Source organism: Chelonia mydas, chromosome 9, assembly GCF_015237465.2.
Source record: "Chelonia mydas isolate rCheMyd1 chromosome 9, rCheMyd1.pri.v2, whole genome shotgun sequence".
NCBI lineage: Eukaryota > Metazoa > Chordata > Testudines > Cheloniidae > Chelonia > Chelonia mydas.
The window spans coordinates 46930279-46948124 of NC_057855.1; the positions used below are offsets into that span (position 1 = coordinate 46930279).

Here is a 17846-nt window from a genome sequence, read left to right on the forward strand (position 1 = left end):
TTCAGAAGGACTGCCTGAATTGCTAACTGGAAAGTTTCTAGCCAGTGTTATGAACATCTGAAGACTAATCAGGGTAGTGAAGCTGGGTTCCACATTACTTCAGTGTCATATATTCACATGCTGGACTAAGAGTGGATAATGTTTTCACCTGGCAGCATCAGAAGAGTGATGTCCCAAAAGGGAAGACTCAGATAGACTGGAGGGAAAGGTCAGAGGTCAGCATACGTCAAGATGGAAGAAACAGGAAGTTGAGGAGAACAAAAAGAAAAAAAAAGCAGAAACTAGAAGAAAGGCTGACATTATGACATCTCTATTCCTTACATCACGAAAATTCTGGTATACATTGAAACCAATATATAAACAAGAAAAGGTGAAGGTGTTCTAACCTACCCAAAAATATTAGTGATAGAGTCCAGAAGGCCTCCAGCAGGCTGGGACAGTCGCTTACTAAAGAGGAGGAGAGGACAGGTTTAAGCCTTATGAACAGATTGTTCAAATGAAGATCAATAAATACAGTTCACAACACCAAGTATCTGGGAAAAGAGGCTTTCCCTTTCAGACCCAAGCTCAGGAGGGAAGATCCCATGGGAGCAGCAGCAGCAGATGATGCAGGTCACCGTTAATAACAGCTTGGAATATATAAATGGGGGTGAGGTTAAGGACCTTATAAACTTTGAGAAAGGACTTTCTTCATTGGGTTTAAGCAATTTGAAACTCTGTTTAGATTTGTCAATCACTCCTTGACCACTATTCTCGCAGTTGGGGGCTGTTCATATAACTCTACCCACCCTTGCTGCTGTGTTGTAATAAGAAATGTGTGTGTTAAGTCTAGGTGGGAAGAGTCTCAAGTAACTTTTCAACAGTTTTCATTAACCACTACCCATTCTTCTTAAGTTATACTGACATTTCAAAAGGCACCTTAAAAAAGGTACAGGAATATCAGTCTACATACCTGGATGTCCGGCTGACAGCTCGCACTGGGGAAGTCTCTTCAGCTGGGTCAGAAGTTTCATCCACAAGCACTTCAATATCATCATCCCTGGAGAAGTATGGGAACATGCCTCCTTTTGAATCAGCCAAATAAGGCCCGTTGTAATCAACTCCCTTTGTCAAACCCCAAAGGCAGCAACTCTATTCAGCAATAAAGTGAATGAATATTCCCCCCATACACACCCTCTCAGGTTCCCATATTGGTTTACAGTTAATCTGCATATTACCTAGTTGGTAACTGAGCGGTATGGGCACTTCATACTTAAGGCAGTAAGCGAGCAAGCAAAGCAGAAACTAGGCATAAATCCATTCCAGCACGGAAGTAATTGATACTGTTTTTCCAATCTGTACAATCTCTGCTCTCACATGAAACCCTACCATACTGTTTACGTAGTCCCAACTTTTTCCAGACCTAAGTGTCTCCAGTGGCCCTCACTCCCAGATCAAGAGAACTATTCCAAATGCCAAAGGGACTGCATCACAGAAATTGTATTCTGTTGAGATACAAGTTCAAATTCACTGAATGAACTTGTCTTAGGACTTTCAAACTTGAATTGATATTCTTAGTCACAGCAGAGTTCCTCATTCTATAAACATACAAATAAGGAAATTTACTACATATTTCTGATTTTAAACTGACCTTTCAAGTTTTAACACTCCTCTATCACAATTACTTAAGATAAAAATATCAATTACCCTAATTCTCTATAAAAATTAGGGCTGTCGATTAATCAGTTAACTGATGCGATTAACTCAAAAAAATCACAATTAATCACACTGTTAAACAATAAAATACCAACTGAAATTTATTAAATATTATTGATGTTTTTCCACATGCTCAAATATATTGATTTCTATTACAACACAGAATACAAAGTGTACAGTGCTCACTTTGTATTATTTTTATTACAAATATTTGCACTGTAAAAATGAAATAGTATTTTTCAATTCACCTAACAAGTACTGTAGTGCAATCTCTATCGTGAAAGTGTAACTTCCGAATGCAGATTCTTTTTTTTGTGACATAACTGCACTCAAAACCAAAACGTAAAACTTTAGAGCCTACAAGTCCACTCAGTCCTTAGCCAATCGCTAAACAAGTTTGCTTACATTGACAGGAGATATTGCTGCCTGCTTCTTATTTACAATGTCACCTGAAAGTGACAACAGGCATTCGCATGGCACTTTTGTAGCCGGCATTGCAAGGTATTTACATGCCAGACATGCTACACATTTGTATGACCCTTCAAGCTTCGGCCACCATTCCAGAGGACATGCTTCCATGCTGATGATGCTCGTTTAAAAAAAAAAAAAAAAAAGTGTTAATTAAATTTGTGACTGAATCGTTGGGAGAGAATTGTATGTCTCCTGTCCTGTTTTACCCACATTCTGCCATACATTTCATGTTATAGCAGTCTCGGATGATGACCCAGCACATGTTCGTTTTAAGAACACATCACTGCAGATCTGACAAAACGCAAAGAAGGTATCAATGTGAGATTTCTAAAAATAGCTACAGCACTTGACCCAAGGTTTAAGAACCTGAAACCTGAAAATCTGAGATGGATGAGGCATGGAGCATGTTTTGAGAAATCTTAAAAGAGAAACGCTCAGATGCAGAAAAGACAGAACCTGAAACACCAAAAAAAGAAAATCAACCTTCTGCTGATGGTATCTGACTCAGATGATGAAAATGAACGTGCGTTGGTCCGCTCTGCTTTGGATCGTTATCCAGAAGAACTCATCATCAGCATGGACGCATGTCCTCTGGAATGGTGGTTGAAGCATAAAGGGACATATGAATCTTTAGAGCATCTGGCATGTAAATTTCTTGGGACGCTGGCTACAACAGTGCTATGCGAACGCCTGTTCTCACTTTCAGATGACATTGTAAACAAGAAGCGGGCAGCATTATCTCCTGCAAATTGTAACCAAACTTGTTTCTGAGTGATTGGATGAAGTAGGACTGAGGGGACGTGTAGGCTCTACAGCAGAGGCGGGCAAACTACGGCCCGCGGGACCCTCCTGCCTGGCCCCTGAGCTCTTGGCCCGGGAGGCTAGCCCCTGGCCCTTCCCCTGCTGTTCCCCCTCCCCTGCAGTGTCAGCTCACTGCGCCGCTGGCGCAATGCTCTGGGCGGCGGGGCTGCGAGCTCTTGCTGGACAGCGCAGATGCAGAGCTGCGGCCTGACCCGGTGCTCTGTGCTGTGCGGCGGCTGGCTCCAGCCCGGCGGCATGGCTGCCTGTCCTGGTGCTTTGGGCGACGTGGGCCCCCAGTGCTCCAGGTAGCGTGGTAAGGGAGCAGTGGGGGTTGCATAGAGGGCAGGAGAGTTTGGGGTGGTGGTCAGGGGGAGGGGTTGAATGGAAGCAGGGGTCCCAGGGGGGCAGTCAGGAAGGAGAGGGGGGTTGGATGGGGTGGTGGGGGGCAGTCAGGGGGAGGGGTTCCAGGGGTGGTCAGGGAGAAGGGGTGGTTGGATGGGGCAGGGGTCCCAGGAGGGCAGTCAGGAATGAGAGAAGGGGTTGGATGGGGTGGCGGGGGGCAGTCAGGGGTGGGGGTCCATGGGCCGAGCCACGCCTGGCTATTTGGGGAGGCACAGCCTCCCCTAACTGGCCCTCCATACTATTTCAGAAACCCGATGTGGCCCTCAGGCCAAAAAGTTTGCCCGTCCCTGCTCTACAGTTTTACATTGTACAAAAAAAACTGCATTCAAAAATTAAAACATAATTCTACATTTCTAAGTTCATCTTTCATGATAAAGAGATTGCACTGCAGTACTTGTATTAGATGAATTGAAAAATACTATTTCTTTTGTTTTTTACAGTGCAAATATTTGTAATAAAAAATAAAAGTGAGCACTGTACACTTTGTATTCTGTATTGTAATTGAAATCAATATATTTGAAAATGTAGAAAACATTCAAAATATTTAAATAAATGGTATTCTATTATTGTTTAATGGTGTGATTAATTTGTTTAATTGCTTGACAGCTCTAACAAAAATACATTCATGCATGGTGATGAGAAGAAGAGACACCTTTCACACCAGACAGGAGAAACAGATTTATTTCCCAGACCTCAGTTTTAGCACACCTCTAGTGCCTGAAATTAGGGTTACTTACTGTTCAACTGGCAGTGGTTCCTTGGCAGCTTCCGCTAACTCTTTCTGCAACTTGGCTTGTCGCCTCCTGGAGGGGAAAAAAAAACAAAGTTCTTTACATAATCAAACCTTATAATGATATGTCAGCAAAGAAACCTAGTGAGATTATATGATGCTAACACAGGCATCACATGCCAAGGAGGCAAGTATGTAAGCTGCATTTGGAAAGAGAACACTTTGAAGACTGCATGCATGGCTATTAACCAGAAGTTATGAGGAACTGATTCAAGTTAATGCGTCGCTTGGCCAAATAGCAACTAAGTTAACGGGATACACAAAATGAAGAAATTGTTTAGGTTAGTCCAAGGGGGTAAAACTAGGAGTAACCAGTATGTTATACAACCATGGTAAAATCAAAAGACAGATTCCAACTGTTTGATCTGTTAGACTAGAATAGTTTCCTGAGGAAATAGTGGAAAAGTAATTACTTTAGTCATTTACAATTAGACAAAGCCCTGGAGAATATATTTTCCTTTGTTGGCCCCAGAGAATGAACATGAAGTTCCAGAAGCTTCTCGCCTTGAATGTCTAGGTTTTCAGAGTAAACAGAAGACTCTCGGAGACAATGGTCGCTCTCGGACTGGTGTACTCAAACCACGCTTATGGTCATATATAGTCAACATCTCACCTCGAGTCCTTCTCATTCTCTGCATTGAGCCGATTAGCTTCCTGAGCCTTCTCTGCCATCCAACGTGTGACCAGCTCTTGGTTGTCTTCAGTAGTTTTCCTCAGTTTCTCTTCTAGGGCAGTGAAGGTGATCTGGAGAGCATCATACTCATCCTTCAGTGTTTGATTGGCTCGCTCAAGTTCTTGCAGCTTGCTGCGCAGTTCCTGGCACTCTGTTTCCAGCTCAGAGATCTTTTGCATGTATTCTGCAATCCTGGAAGAGCAACACCATAAATAACACAATGAAAAACACTCTTTGGTGCAGACACCATCTTTTTGGTGTGTGTTGGTACTGTGCATAGCACAACAGGGTCCTGGTCTATGGCTGGGGCTCCTAGGCAGTACCGTAATACAAAACAAACACCTGACCAAAAATGTGGGTCTCATGCCCTATATCACAAAGAAGAAATGCTCCTACTCACTTTGCTTCGTTCATCTGCATCTCTCTGTCTTTCTGCTGCATTTGATTATTCAAATCAATCACTGACTGGGCCAACTAGGGAGAGAAAAAAAATTTACAAAAAATGCAGGGATGCCACCTGTACTCCAGCCATTCATTGGCTCCTAGTCAGAATGTGGCAGTCCAACTTTATAAGTAACGTGTGCATCTTTCAGAACTTCCTCTTCTTCAAAGACAGTAAACAGTTCTGGACACAGTACTAGCAGACAGTATCAGACTGGAAAGTCTGCTACTTAAGAGTAGTAGTCATCACTGTTACTGTCCCTTACTATCTCAGCCCTGTCAGACAGAAAGGCTCCTTTGGACACAACCACATCAAACGTTGAGGATACATATGAGGAAGAAATATTTACTTTTTTCAAATATCACAAAAAGCACAGAAATAAAGTAGCAACCAGAAGATTCACTTATGTAGGAAAAGCAAATCCTTTGAACTATAACAATACTACAAGTTAATCACATGAACAGGTTGCACACTCTGCAACTGAGAAGCGTCAAGGGATAACAAACCTATCAGAAGTTTAAATTTGACAATAGCAAAGATAATGAAAAAGGATCAGAATCCAATATCTTTAGACAATTACTGCACAGACACCATGCTCACAAAGGGCCACAAAATACATGAAAGAGGACTTTCTAACCTCACCACGCTTCTTATGCAGCTCTGTCAGCTCCTCTTGATGTTTAATCCTCAGCTGGGCCATTTCCTGCAATTGAGCTTCATTCCTTGTGCCATCATGCCCTGGACTGGAATTTTAGAGGAAAGATTTCACAAGCTAGAAGTTGATGACTTCTGAGCCTCTGCCTAGGTAGCCTCATAACAGCATCTCCTGCAATTTCAAATTTGCGTAACGACATTCAAACATTAAGGTAGAGTTAAAACCCTCCAGGCAACCAGCCTCTACTGAAATTTATTACGAAAGGAAGTCTCATGCATAATTCTAAATTCTTCATAGTCTGTCTATACATCTCATTATCCCCCCAATTAAAATAGCCAGACCTAGTCAAGCATGACATTTAAAACATCATTTAAACGCATCCTTCAATAACCCTCTTGAAACTCCCTGTCAAGAAGTCTACAGTATAAAAAAATACTTGAGGTCTTTGCATCCTAGAAGTAGGGACACACTCTACTTTCCTTGAGTGAGCAAACATGTGACTTAATTCCCTTCAACTACAGGTCTTAAGGACAGAAGTTGTTCTTTTGGACAAGAATACTCCTCTCCAGTACTACTCCATAATCCTCAGCTCAGACTTTCAGTTTGTTTCATAAAGTTTTTTGTTTCTTTGTCTCTCATGGGGCTGAGGGTGGAGGGGTTCATTCCTGACCTAGAACTCACCTTTTCCTGTCATGTTGTTGTACCCACCCGTCATGTAATTCTACTTTTTCCTCTCTTAACTGTATGCCTTCAGATATACCATCACATTCTGACACCATTTCCCTGACTACCCTTCATCAATGCCTTCATCTCCTCTTGCACCTCCCTAAACTTGATCTCCCCACCGAGGACATGCAGAGTTGCTGCTGCCTGCCTTCTGACATAGTCTTTATATTCCAAGAATTCCATTGACTCCCACATGCATTTGAGGTTATACAACAAAACCTTCCTCTTTGGACCTACTCCTCATGGACCTTGTCTTCCTCTCCCCACTTCCTTAGTTCATTTAGCCCTGGTCTCCTCCACATACTCATCTCTTTGTGAGAATGTTTTTTCTTCTACAGCTTCTTATATCTAGAATATCATACCTCCATCTTTTTGCCTCTTCCTAAGTCTTAGATAAAAATAATTTAGCCCTTTCCTGTACATGGTACATTTTCAATTTCTCTCCTGTTCTGATTGTTACTTTATAAACATTTAATTTTTCTTCAGAGGATCTGGGGAAGTGCATAAAGACGCTAGACAAGTTGAGTCCTAGCCTAGGGCCAACACAAGTCTTACAGCATGCCGTAAACCCAATACTGTCAGTTACTAATTGCATTATTTTTAATTTACAAGTTGTCACTCTACTTATGGGCCCTATCCCCCCCCCATTAACAGACTAGTCTATAAAACCAGACTGAAAAGTAGTTCCATAATACCCTCTCCTCCCAGAACAATTTTAAGCAGTTTGGAAGGGTTCCTTGATTTTCCAGGGATTGAGTTCACTCTCTTAACTACAAAATAGAACTTAGACCCAGTTATTATGTTAAGAGCTCCTGGTTTTAGGTTAAAATAGAAGCAAGATGAGGCTTTTTTATACAGTACCCCAAGGACTGCAAAAACTGCAAGATTGGGTGAATTTAAAGTGGTTTGTGGAGGGAGATGATGGCGCCTAGAGTTGTTCAGAAGGCAGCATGTTCCAGGGGATAGGGCAATGGATCAGGGAACCTGAGTTCTATTCCGTGATCCGCTACTGATCTGTTGTAACACCTTGGGCAAGTCATTTGCCCTCTCTGTGCCACTGCTTCTTCTCCCACACTTTGTCTATCTTCTCTATGGAAGTTGTAAGCTCCTTGTGGACTGGCACTGTCCTATTCTGTTTGTACAGCACAGTGGAGTCCTGATCAGGTTGGAGCCAGTAGAAACTAATATAAACAATACGCTACCCATCACAGTAACCAAAATCTTCTATGCTTTTTGGAAGCTCACACACAGGAACATGGAGGTCAATTTTTAAAAGATATAATTCAAGCAAAACAACAACTTTTTTAGAAGTTAAAAAAAACCCACAGTTTTTCTAAGACAATAAAAATCAGAAAATAGACATACTAGTAACCCTAAGCAGTATAAGAAGGAAATGTGCAGTATCTGTTTGCGTAATCACCCTGTGTTTGGTACTCAGGGGAGAAAAGAGGCGGGAGAGATGGGACAACCTAGCTAATCTGCTCTGAAGACCATAAAAACAGAAAGGAGTCAGAGTGACAGATTAGTGTTCTGAAGGGAAATGAATGTCAGAGGGACACTAGTATGTGGTCATTTCAAACTTCCCTCTCACTTTAGTTTACACAATAACAAATATTTCTATTTTGCCTGCAACAGTACCACTTTGAGCTGTTCTTACATCAGATCTCACAAGCTAAGTAGGCTCAAACCAGGTCACCAACAGAACAGGAGGTCTAGGTTTTTAGGAAGTGGTGTTGATAACTTATTCTTCCTACCCAGGTAGCACTTAGCCAGTGGCCCAATGTGATAATAGAAAGCAATTACCAGACAGCTGTATGTCCCAAGGTAGTTTAAAAAGTCCTGAGGGAACACCTGTTATCATCTGACTTACCATGGATATGGAAGTCAGTTCAGGTGGAACCAACGATTCCCCACTCAAGCCTTTAGGGGAGGTAAAGACAGTCTCCCAGAGACCCATGGTTGTGGGATTCACTCCCTATCAAGGAGTACAAGAGTATACTGAGGGCACTTCCAGAGTAAGACTTAGGATTTTACTTTTAAGGCTTTGTTTATATGTACTGTAGTCCTTCCCGTCTTTGCTCTTGCACTATTATTCAGTTGGGCATAGCCTCCTACAAATGAAAGTTGGCTATCAATGGCACAATCTATTTCAGATGGCAGGGCAGCCTGTTACAATCCCCACAAACATAGCTTTTGCCAGAGCAGATACTTGTACAACCTTAAATATTATGGTCACCAAAGAACCTTTGAGATATTTCATCAGGGTATCAGCCTGTGTGCTGGCCAATTTCTAACAAGTAATTACACTCTAGTTACTTAAAGTTTGGCTTGTGGTATGCCAGCCAAATTCTATTTCAACTAATTACACTCTACTTGCCTAATGTTTCACTTGCAGTTTATGTGGGACACAGTATTATTCATTTCCTATCCTCAACAGTATACAGTGGTTTCACACAACATGTTTTCCACTTTAGAGGTAGCTGCACTTCATTGGTGGGTGAAGTAATTCGTATACATCAACTTTATAATTGTCATGAATATTGAAGTCTACTATTGTGCCCTTATTGCAATAATATCAGTCCTGCTCTGTTACTGTTCATATGCGGTCAATGCAAGGAACTGTAGCTGGGTTTTTCCTGCAGCAACAAAGCCTTCTGAAGCTAATGGCCACCTGGCTTTTTTTTGCATGGGGGCGGGGGGGAGGGGGAAGAGGCATGGCGGCAGAAAGAAGGGAGAAGAGAAGAGAATGCACTCTACCACTTCATTTTTCTCCCTAAGGAAGTCTTCATGACTCATGAGACCATGAAGCCACCAAGTTTGAAAACCTCTACCTTAAGTACAGACCTGGTCTTTCCCTACAATGCTTATGAAATTGGACAAAGTCACTGACTGAAGTAGTATTGTAAGCCAACAATGAGAAGTAGTATGAGAGTTACGGGGCAAACAGGTCCAATAGCATAATAGCCCAATTTAGCCCATATCAAATACAGAAGCTGCTACAAATTACCAAATAAATCATTATCTGTCTGAAAATTTATTTGTAAGATAGCTTTCCAAAAGAATGGGCTTAAACTGGGTAACAGCTGCAAGACCTTGTAATGAAGTGGTCTACAACCTAATCTAGGTTTATCAGGAGCTATTGGAATATGCTAAGGAAAAGTTAGCACATGTGACTCCATTTTGGTTTGGGGCCCACCATTGTTTAAATGCCAGCACATCATACACCAGGAGGAGTGATCCTTAGATACTGAATCCCTGTGAAAATCCTCCTCCTTGTCTCCAGCCTGCCTTGACTCCCAGTATCTGGTTTTTGTCAGTCTCTAACTCCCTGTCTCTTGGCCTCGATGTGAGGCCTCCCATCCTGATAATAAAAGTTACTGATGCATGGCTTTAGGACCATGCTGTGTAATTAACATACTGGTTTAGCACGAGGAATGCACCAAGCAGGGATAGGTGGTAGATAAGAAAAGGGTTTGTTTATTGGCTAAGGTTTCCGATGCACGATGCACGAGGGCAACATGCTTTCCTAAAAAGTATATAACCTTTGTATAATCTGTATTCAGGGTCCCCTCCCGGCTAGCAGGGGGGCACCACGCTCGAGCGTAATAAACTTGGTGTTTTTTGGGAACTCTGCAGTTGTGGACTTTGTTTGTGTGCGTGTCCTACCAGGTGTAATTCATAACAAATATTTGGTTCCAAGTTACTGTAGTAACCTATAGAGCATGATGTTTTAGTATATGAGAGACAGCTGATTGAAATGTTCATCTCCCAATCCTGATTGAAAAAGAATTCCAAGTACCTGATCTCATGTCTGCTTTGCAAGTCATACTTTTCTGCTTGCAGCTTATCAGCCAGCACGGCATGGAGATCAGTCTTCTCTAGCAGCTTGTTATCTAACAGGGCAAGAAAGTGCAATTAAAAAACAAGTGAGGAACAAAACCAGCTTTCTCCATTTATAAGCTTTCAGGATCTTGTAGTTATTCCTACACTAACTCATCATATGACACTAAGTCACACTGTGATACACACACCCTGTTTTGACTTTGGCAGACAGTGGTTTTATTCCTACTCAGGCTTAGATAACCTCTCAGAAACTGAGACAGTAGGGACCAATTCTGCAAAGTTTTATTCAGAAGTAGTCCTTACTAAAATGTACTGCTATTGATATATGTGGGACTTCTCATGGGAATATGGGTTTGAAGAATCCATCCTTGAACGCATCCTAGGCAAAGGCAACCAAAGCACAGCTTGTAGAACATAACCAACCCTCTAATATTTGTAATACAGCCCTAGAAGAGTATTTTACACTACGGTGGAAAAAAAGTAACGTTAGCATTAGCATGGTAGCACAACAGTTGGGGAGCACCCATTTTCTTCTATTTGCTCACATTGCAACTATAGGTAAAAGAGATGGCCAAAAAAACAAGCTCAAAGTGAAAAACCAACTATATTGGACAAAACCAACACTAAAGACTTAACAAATCCCCAACTAAAAGTCACTATAGGCAATACTAGTGCTGGCTTCAAACCAACAAATATCTGAACAATGCCTCAGAGGAAGTACCTTAAAAGATGAAAAGATACTTCTCACACCATCCACAGTGCAAACGGACTGAACTGAAACCAGCTTCTCTCACATATTAAATGTGAAATACTACACTTAAGCATGAACAAACAAACCAGTGCTTTGGTCTTTCATTATATACAGTGCAACAGTAACAATCATGGTTAAGGTTGCCCAACGCTTTCAATTATATCCCCATTTTCAGGTACTTATAACCTTACCAACTGTGGGATGCAGAGCGCACCCACTCTGCTATGGTTTAGAAGCATGGTAGTGAGGCTGCAGAGCAAAACGGTGGTTCGTTACACACACTTACACTGGAGGATGATCTCTTCAAAGGCCTGTCTCTGCAGCCGGTCCCGGCGCCTCAGCTCCTCTGCAATGTGACGTTTCCACGTGGGGAAACTCGCAGCTCTGAGCCCAGAAGTCATCGCACCAGCACCGGCCTCAGCGTCCCGGTTTTCTACTGAGCTGAGCGGCACCAGGCTAAGCAAGTTGCTCCTGCCACAAACACTCTCGCAGGCAAAGCCTTGCGACTTCCCAGTGCTCAGGACCTCGTGGTTTGTGGAGAGGCCAGAAGAAGGGCGCACAGGCAGAGCGAGCCGCAGACGGGACGAGGGGAACTAGTGGGGAGGGAGCGGGGAATACACTCGGGCAGGGGCACAGACACTCTGGGGCAGGGAAGAGAAACGCGGGCTGCGGGGGTTGAGTAAGGGCAGGACACACAGACTGGGGAAGAGAGGGGGCAGCTAGCAGCAGGGCGGGGCGCACAGTCGAGCGGGGCAGCAGGGGGCACAGCCGGCGGCGGCGGCGGGCGGGGGGGTTAAGGAAGTGGTCAGCTATCAGCAGGGCGGGGAGACGGGGCACCTGCGGGGAGCGGGAAACGCAGCCTGGGCGGGGCAGGGCAGAGGGCACCTGGCAGCAGGGCGGGGGGAGAGGACAGCGAAAGACCCGAGAGGGGCCTGGGGACGGGCCGGTAGCGGCAGGGCCCGGCTCCCCGGATGGTTCTGACAGGCGGGGGCCTCTCACCACCACTCCCTAGCCTGGCCACAGCCACTGTCCCGCTCGGCCGCTCCCCACCGGCGCCATTCTCCCGAGCCGCACCTCTCCGGGGGCCTGAGCGCTCCGCGTCGCACAATAAAGCCGTTGCCGGTTGGCTCCACCGCCGCCAGGCTGCCCGGCCCGGACAGCAGCCCCTTCCCGCCTCCAGCCAGAGCCCTAGCGGGCACCGCAGGCTCTGCCAGCTCGGGCGGCGCCTTCACTGGGCTCGCTACGGGCGAGTCGCAATCGCTATCCGGCGAACACGCCGGCCGCCTCGGCGCAAAATGGCAAGTGAGGGGGCCTCCCCGGGCCGCCATTTTAGAGGCGGTACCGATCGACCGTCTCGCTCCGCGCTGCCATCTTGAAGGCGGCACAAAGAGAGGAAGGTCGCCGCCATCTTGGGGGTGGTGCCGAAAGCAGCCGAGAAACGGGGCGGGAGCTTGCACTGTACAGAGACTTCACCCGTTACGGAGCCGCCCCGCCTGCTTCCTTCGGGGTTGGGCGCAGGCCCAACCGACCCCCTCAGCTCGGTGCAGCGCCTGCTGGGCAGAGCAGGCCCTGCGGGCACACCCTGGGCCCGGCCGCGCCTCCTCCGGCTGTCGCTGTGGGGCAGCGGAGAGAAGACGGACCGGGTCTGTGGTGGACCCTCTGCCCGTGTAGCCTCTGGGCTGGAGAAGCCGGGGGTGATGGCTTGTGGTGTGGCCGCGCCGGGGGGGGCTGGTATTCTACAGATAACAGCACACAACTTCTCTTTTAATATCCCTAGTTTTACCTTTCTAATGCCAGGGAGGTGCCCTTCCCCCACCCCCGAGCTGGGGCTGGGAAGGAGGGGGGAGCTCCCCGGCGGTTGCGGCCCTGGATGGGGAAAAGCCGCTTCTTTCTCTGCCCGTCACAGCCCTGCATGTCCCAAATTCCCCCCACCTCCTCTTCTCACCCCACTGCCCCCTCTCCCCTTTATCCCGCCCAAGGCCATCACCTCACCTTACATGTGCATCTCCTCCAGGGACCAGGCACCTAATTAGTGGCGCCACAGCTCTGCAGCTTCACTAATTAGGTTGGTGGCCCTTCATTCTCTCATGTGCGGCTGTCCAGGCACGTACCTTAGAAGGAAATATCCGTGGACCACCTAAATGGGGCTGGTCCGCAGGCCACAGTTTGAGAACCTCTGGTGTAGACATAGCCTTAGTGATTCTCCTAGTGCAGACACAGTTATATCGTTCGACTAGCTTATTTCGCTGGGGGAACCAGTATCGGCTCTCCCACCAAAAGCACTTTTTCGCTGCTATAAGCTGCGTCTCCACTGGGAGGGTTTGCAGCTATAGGTATACAGGCAAAGCCTTTCTAGTATGGACCTGGGTAAGTGAGAATGGATGGCTGATGTTGGAGGAGAAAAATGCTAATTAAAAAAAAAAAATCTCACAACTGTCATGCAGTAAAGAACTCAAATAAATAAAGAATAAAGACGGAAAAGAAGCTAGAATGAAGTACAGAGGAGATGGCATAGGTCATCTCTCTATGCTGAAGTGGCTTCTGTTGTGTTAATTTAGATAGAATAAACGGGGCACAGATATTAACATAATCCAGTTCCTGTCCAGCATTAAACAGTTAATCACGGTCTGGGATTTGATATACAGAGACCTCAGCCTGTTTTGTACCATGTCAAATACACCATCAAAAATCTTTTAAAACATTTATTAAAGATACAGAAAAGAAAAACAGTTAAAGCATTTGAAATGTGAAGCATTAAGTAAGGTTTTCATTTTAACATTTCTTGCTCCCTTTCCCTTCAGCTGGAGAGAGTTTTTAAAATGAAAACTCCCTTGTTTGACAGTCTCCTAGGTGATTTCAAAAATAGTAATAACTGCCCTTTTGGGGAAAAGAAGTTAGTTGGGATGAGCTGGAACTGTTGTTATTAAAGTCTGGTCCCATTTCATCACAGGTGCTCAGGTCTCTCTGGCCCTATCTGGTCATGCTCTCTCAGGATTAGGATGAAGAAGGCTCAGGGTCCCAGGCAATGGTGAAGTTCAGTCCAGTAGCCTTCATCTGGTCTGTAGTCCCCCTCACAGTCTTTCTCTTTAAGGACTCACAAAGGAAATGGTGGATGGAATAGCCCATCCCCTCATTATTTTGTCCACCAGTTAGGCCTAATATCCAGCACACCAATTTTGGTTAATTAATTTCTGATTCCCCATCTTCTGTTTTTACCAGGCATTATTTCAACATAGTCTTTGAATTATATTAATGTGGCCTTTTTTTTTTTTTGGACTAACTTAGTCTCTCTGTCTGGTTCTCTTGCACCTGTTTGTAATGTTCATTATTGAAAGCAACTTGACTTATAATAATAAATGTGAATAGGAAGTACTGTAACATTTTATGATCTTTCATATACTTCACAATTGCACTCACAAACAGTAAAATTATAGACCCAATTATCACAACACTGCCCACTGCCAGACATTGCATGTTTATGGCAGGAAGCCCGGACAAACCACAACACAGGGCTGTATAGACAGACAGGAGCAGGATTATCTGCCATTCAACAGAATCATAGAGGAGGCTGGTGGTAGCTCACACGTTTCCCTTCCATATCCTTGGAAACAGTGGGAAGACTGAGAATAGTTAGGGTGCTGGTGTGCCTATCATGCTGACTATTATCATCTCATTGTTCCTTTTTACCGCTGTATGTCCCTCTGGGGTAGGGACTATCCTTTTGTTCTGTGTTTGTACAGCACTTAGCCCAGTGGGCTCCTGGTCCATGATTAGGGCTACTGTGTGCTACAATAATAATGGCCCCCCACTCTGAGAGAGCAGGGACCCTACAAGTGCAATTCCACAGTGTGACCAAGATTTTCCAATGCATGAGTACCTAAAGTGAAGCACATGTGTGAAGATTTAGAATCCTAAAAAAGTTAACTATTCTTTAAAAGCACGGAACAGCTCCCTCTGAAGTAATTGACTTCAGCAGGGACTACTGAATGATCAGCTCTTCTGAAAATCAGGTCCCTTCTTTAGGCTCCAAATTTGGTCACCCAGTCTTTAAAAAGCTTTGCCTATTCCTCTTGAGACTGCTCAGTTTTCATTCCTTCTGAGCATGAATCAGGCTTTATAAAGTTGGGAATTCAAGTAAACTCAAAATAAGGATATTTGAAACAATTAACAAAACTTAACCTTTCCAGTAGGCAACATGTGAGTGATGAGAGGGCAGAGAGTCATTTGGAGCAACTACTGGTACTTCTAATTTTTAATAGGTGGTGGGGAAAAAACCCCAAACATTTCAATAAGCATGATTCAGAGTGTACAAAAATAGGTTCCCCAAGAACAAAACAAAGGCTTTGTTGTTTTTCTGCAAAGCCAAGATGTACATGACACTTTAATGGGGTTTGGATTAAATAAATAACTGCTGCATGTGTGTCATGGAACGTGTGCCCCAGTTTGTTTGCTGTGACTCTCTCAGTAATTTGCATGCCTTCACATTTTATTTTTAAGGAAGATGATTAATGCATATGACATAAGTTCATGCAAATAGTTACTGAAAATCAGTATACTAGCTGAAGGGTTATGTGCTGAATACTCCAAAAAGGAAAGGTTAAATGAGTGTCTCTCAAGATTCCCTGAGCCTGGCCTAGATCCACAAAGGTACTTAAGTGCCTAACCCCTGATTTAGGTGCCACTGTGATCCACAAAACCCCCACTTAGCTGCTGCCAACTGTGTAGTGTCTAACTCAATTGGTGCTTGAATTTCTGCTGTAAAAGTTCCCAAGCACCTATGTTTTGGCCTCTGGCTGCCTCCTTCTAGGGGTCACATATCTCCTGCCTGAGCCTCAGAACAATCCAGGGTCGGGGGGAAAATAGGCATTCGGACGCCTGACTCGTGTGCCGGGCCCATCCCATTGGGGTGCTCAGAGGCTGCCTAACTCCACAGCAAACTGCCAGGGGGAGGAGACAGACCCGAGGCGCCGGAACAGAGGGCCTTGGCCCCATCACTTAAAAGCCCTCCCTGAGTGATACAGGGACAGGGAGGAGAGGAGAGGAGCAAGTGTGTGTGTGCGGGGGGTGACGACACTATTTGTCAAGTGCTGAGAATAGGTGCAGGGCTGAACAAGACAATGGGCCAGACTGCCTGCCCTCTGGGCATGTTCACGGTGGGAGGGGACAGGTACTGCAAAGAACCTTCATGCAGTACTGCTCTGGGCCAGCCACAGTGCCTGTGTTCAGAAAAGTGCAAGGACTGCTCCCTTTGCGTACCTGGGGTGCACATCACTACAGGTGGGTCATGCCTATCTACAGTAGCCTAACCTAATTTAAAAGATGTTGCCATCCACGCACCTCTCCTGTACTCCAGGCAGTTCAGGGAGGGATTATACTTCACAAAGTCATAAACCTGCCACCCCCATGTATTAGCTGAGGCATAATGCCCCCTCTAAAGGCACAATCTTATTCCAAATGACAACTGTCCCTGCATCTAATTGCTTACAACCTAATAGCCAGACAGCAAAAACTGGGTATCTAAATATGTTTTACGTGTCAAGTCAGCCTGTGGAACTTGTAGCCACAGGAGGAGGCACGCACCACAGGTGACTTTTAAAAGGACTGTATAATTGTATATTCTATAACAACACATGCAGCTGTGCAGGCTAAGGCAAGGGGGAGAATCTCATTATTTCTGGGCATAAGTTGTGCTTCACTGCCCTATGGAAGGAAAAGCATTGCAGTGTATCCTCAAACAGGTCTATTATAGGGGAGGTTTCCCCTTCCTCAGAAACTACATGCAATTGGCACTTCTGCCCCCTGCTTCCTTATGTTATCTTATCTTTCTGCCTTCCATCTAAGCTAGCACTGTATCCACCACCTTCTCCCACCCAGCCTCTCCCATTTCAACTTGAGCCTCCATCTCTTGTTCATCCTTTTGGTTTCCCTCTTCTTCGCTCTCTCTGCTGGGGACCCCTCTCACTCTTCTCCATTCTGCCAGACTGCCTCTCACTTCACTTAGGCTGCGGCTACACTGCTAGCTAGGGGTGTGAATCCCAGCTTGTGTACACACATTCGCGCTAACTCATCAAGCGCAAGTATAAATAGTGCAGTTGCGGTAGCACAGATAGTGCCAGCGGTGGCACATAGGTACCTACACAGTTCAGGTGGGTTTGTACTTGGCAGGGCTAAACTGTGCCTCCGCTTCCCATGCCACCGCAAATATACTGCGATTTATCTTTGCATCAGCTCTCGTCGAGTATGTCTACACAAGCTGGGACTCACTCCCACCGAGTAGTTTTAAACTCCCCTCCCTACGTTTCTTCTCCCCTTCTCTTTCCTGGCCACCTCTTCCCCCCCATTTCCTTCCTGCTTTTGAAGCACAGCACTCATTCCCCAAATGGCTACCATCTCACATGACTTTGAATGGGTCGGTAACAACAGGCTGCCATCTTTTGATGCAGGAGATTAAGTTTTACTCTGTATATGCGCAGTGTCTAGCAAGTAGAGCCCAGAGCTTGGTTAGGGTCTCCAGGTACCACTGCAGTCATCATAATCATCACCTACACATTTAGCAAAATTCCATAACTTGAATAAAATCTTGATATCTTGACATCT

At 45.0% G+C, this 17846-nt stretch overlaps 1 protein-coding gene across 8 annotated transcripts in view; it reads right to left on the bottom strand.

Moving 5' to 3' along the window:
* Positions 1 to 12673, bottom strand: part of ATG16L1 (autophagy related 16 like 1) — a 28581-nt gene extending 15908 nt beyond the window's left edge. The window contains exons 1-9 of one of the 8 annotated variants that reach the window (XM_037909761.2): positions 11536 to 12617; positions 10455 to 10548; positions 5912 to 6017; positions 5233 to 5306; positions 4773 to 5024; positions 4107 to 4172; positions 953 to 1039; positions 391 to 447; positions 149 to 196 (exon numbers count right to left, since the gene is read on the bottom strand). In XM_037909761.2, coding sequence (XP_037765689.1) covers positions 149 to 196; positions 391 to 447; positions 953 to 1039; positions 4107 to 4172; positions 4773 to 5024; positions 5233 to 5306; positions 5912 to 6017; positions 10455 to 10548; positions 11536 to 11650 — 899 coding nt within the window. In that variant the 5' untranslated portion in view covers positions 11651 to 12617. Of the gene's footprint in view, positions 1 to 148; positions 197 to 390; positions 448 to 952; positions 1040 to 4106; positions 4173 to 4772; positions 5025 to 5232; positions 5307 to 5911; positions 6101 to 10454; positions 10549 to 11535 lie in introns of those variants that run through there. The other 7 variants (XM_043522634.1, XM_043522633.1, XM_037909762.2 and 4 more) reach the window with 7 other exon arrangements.
* Between the last annotated feature and the right edge of the window lie 5173 nt (positions 12674 to 17846).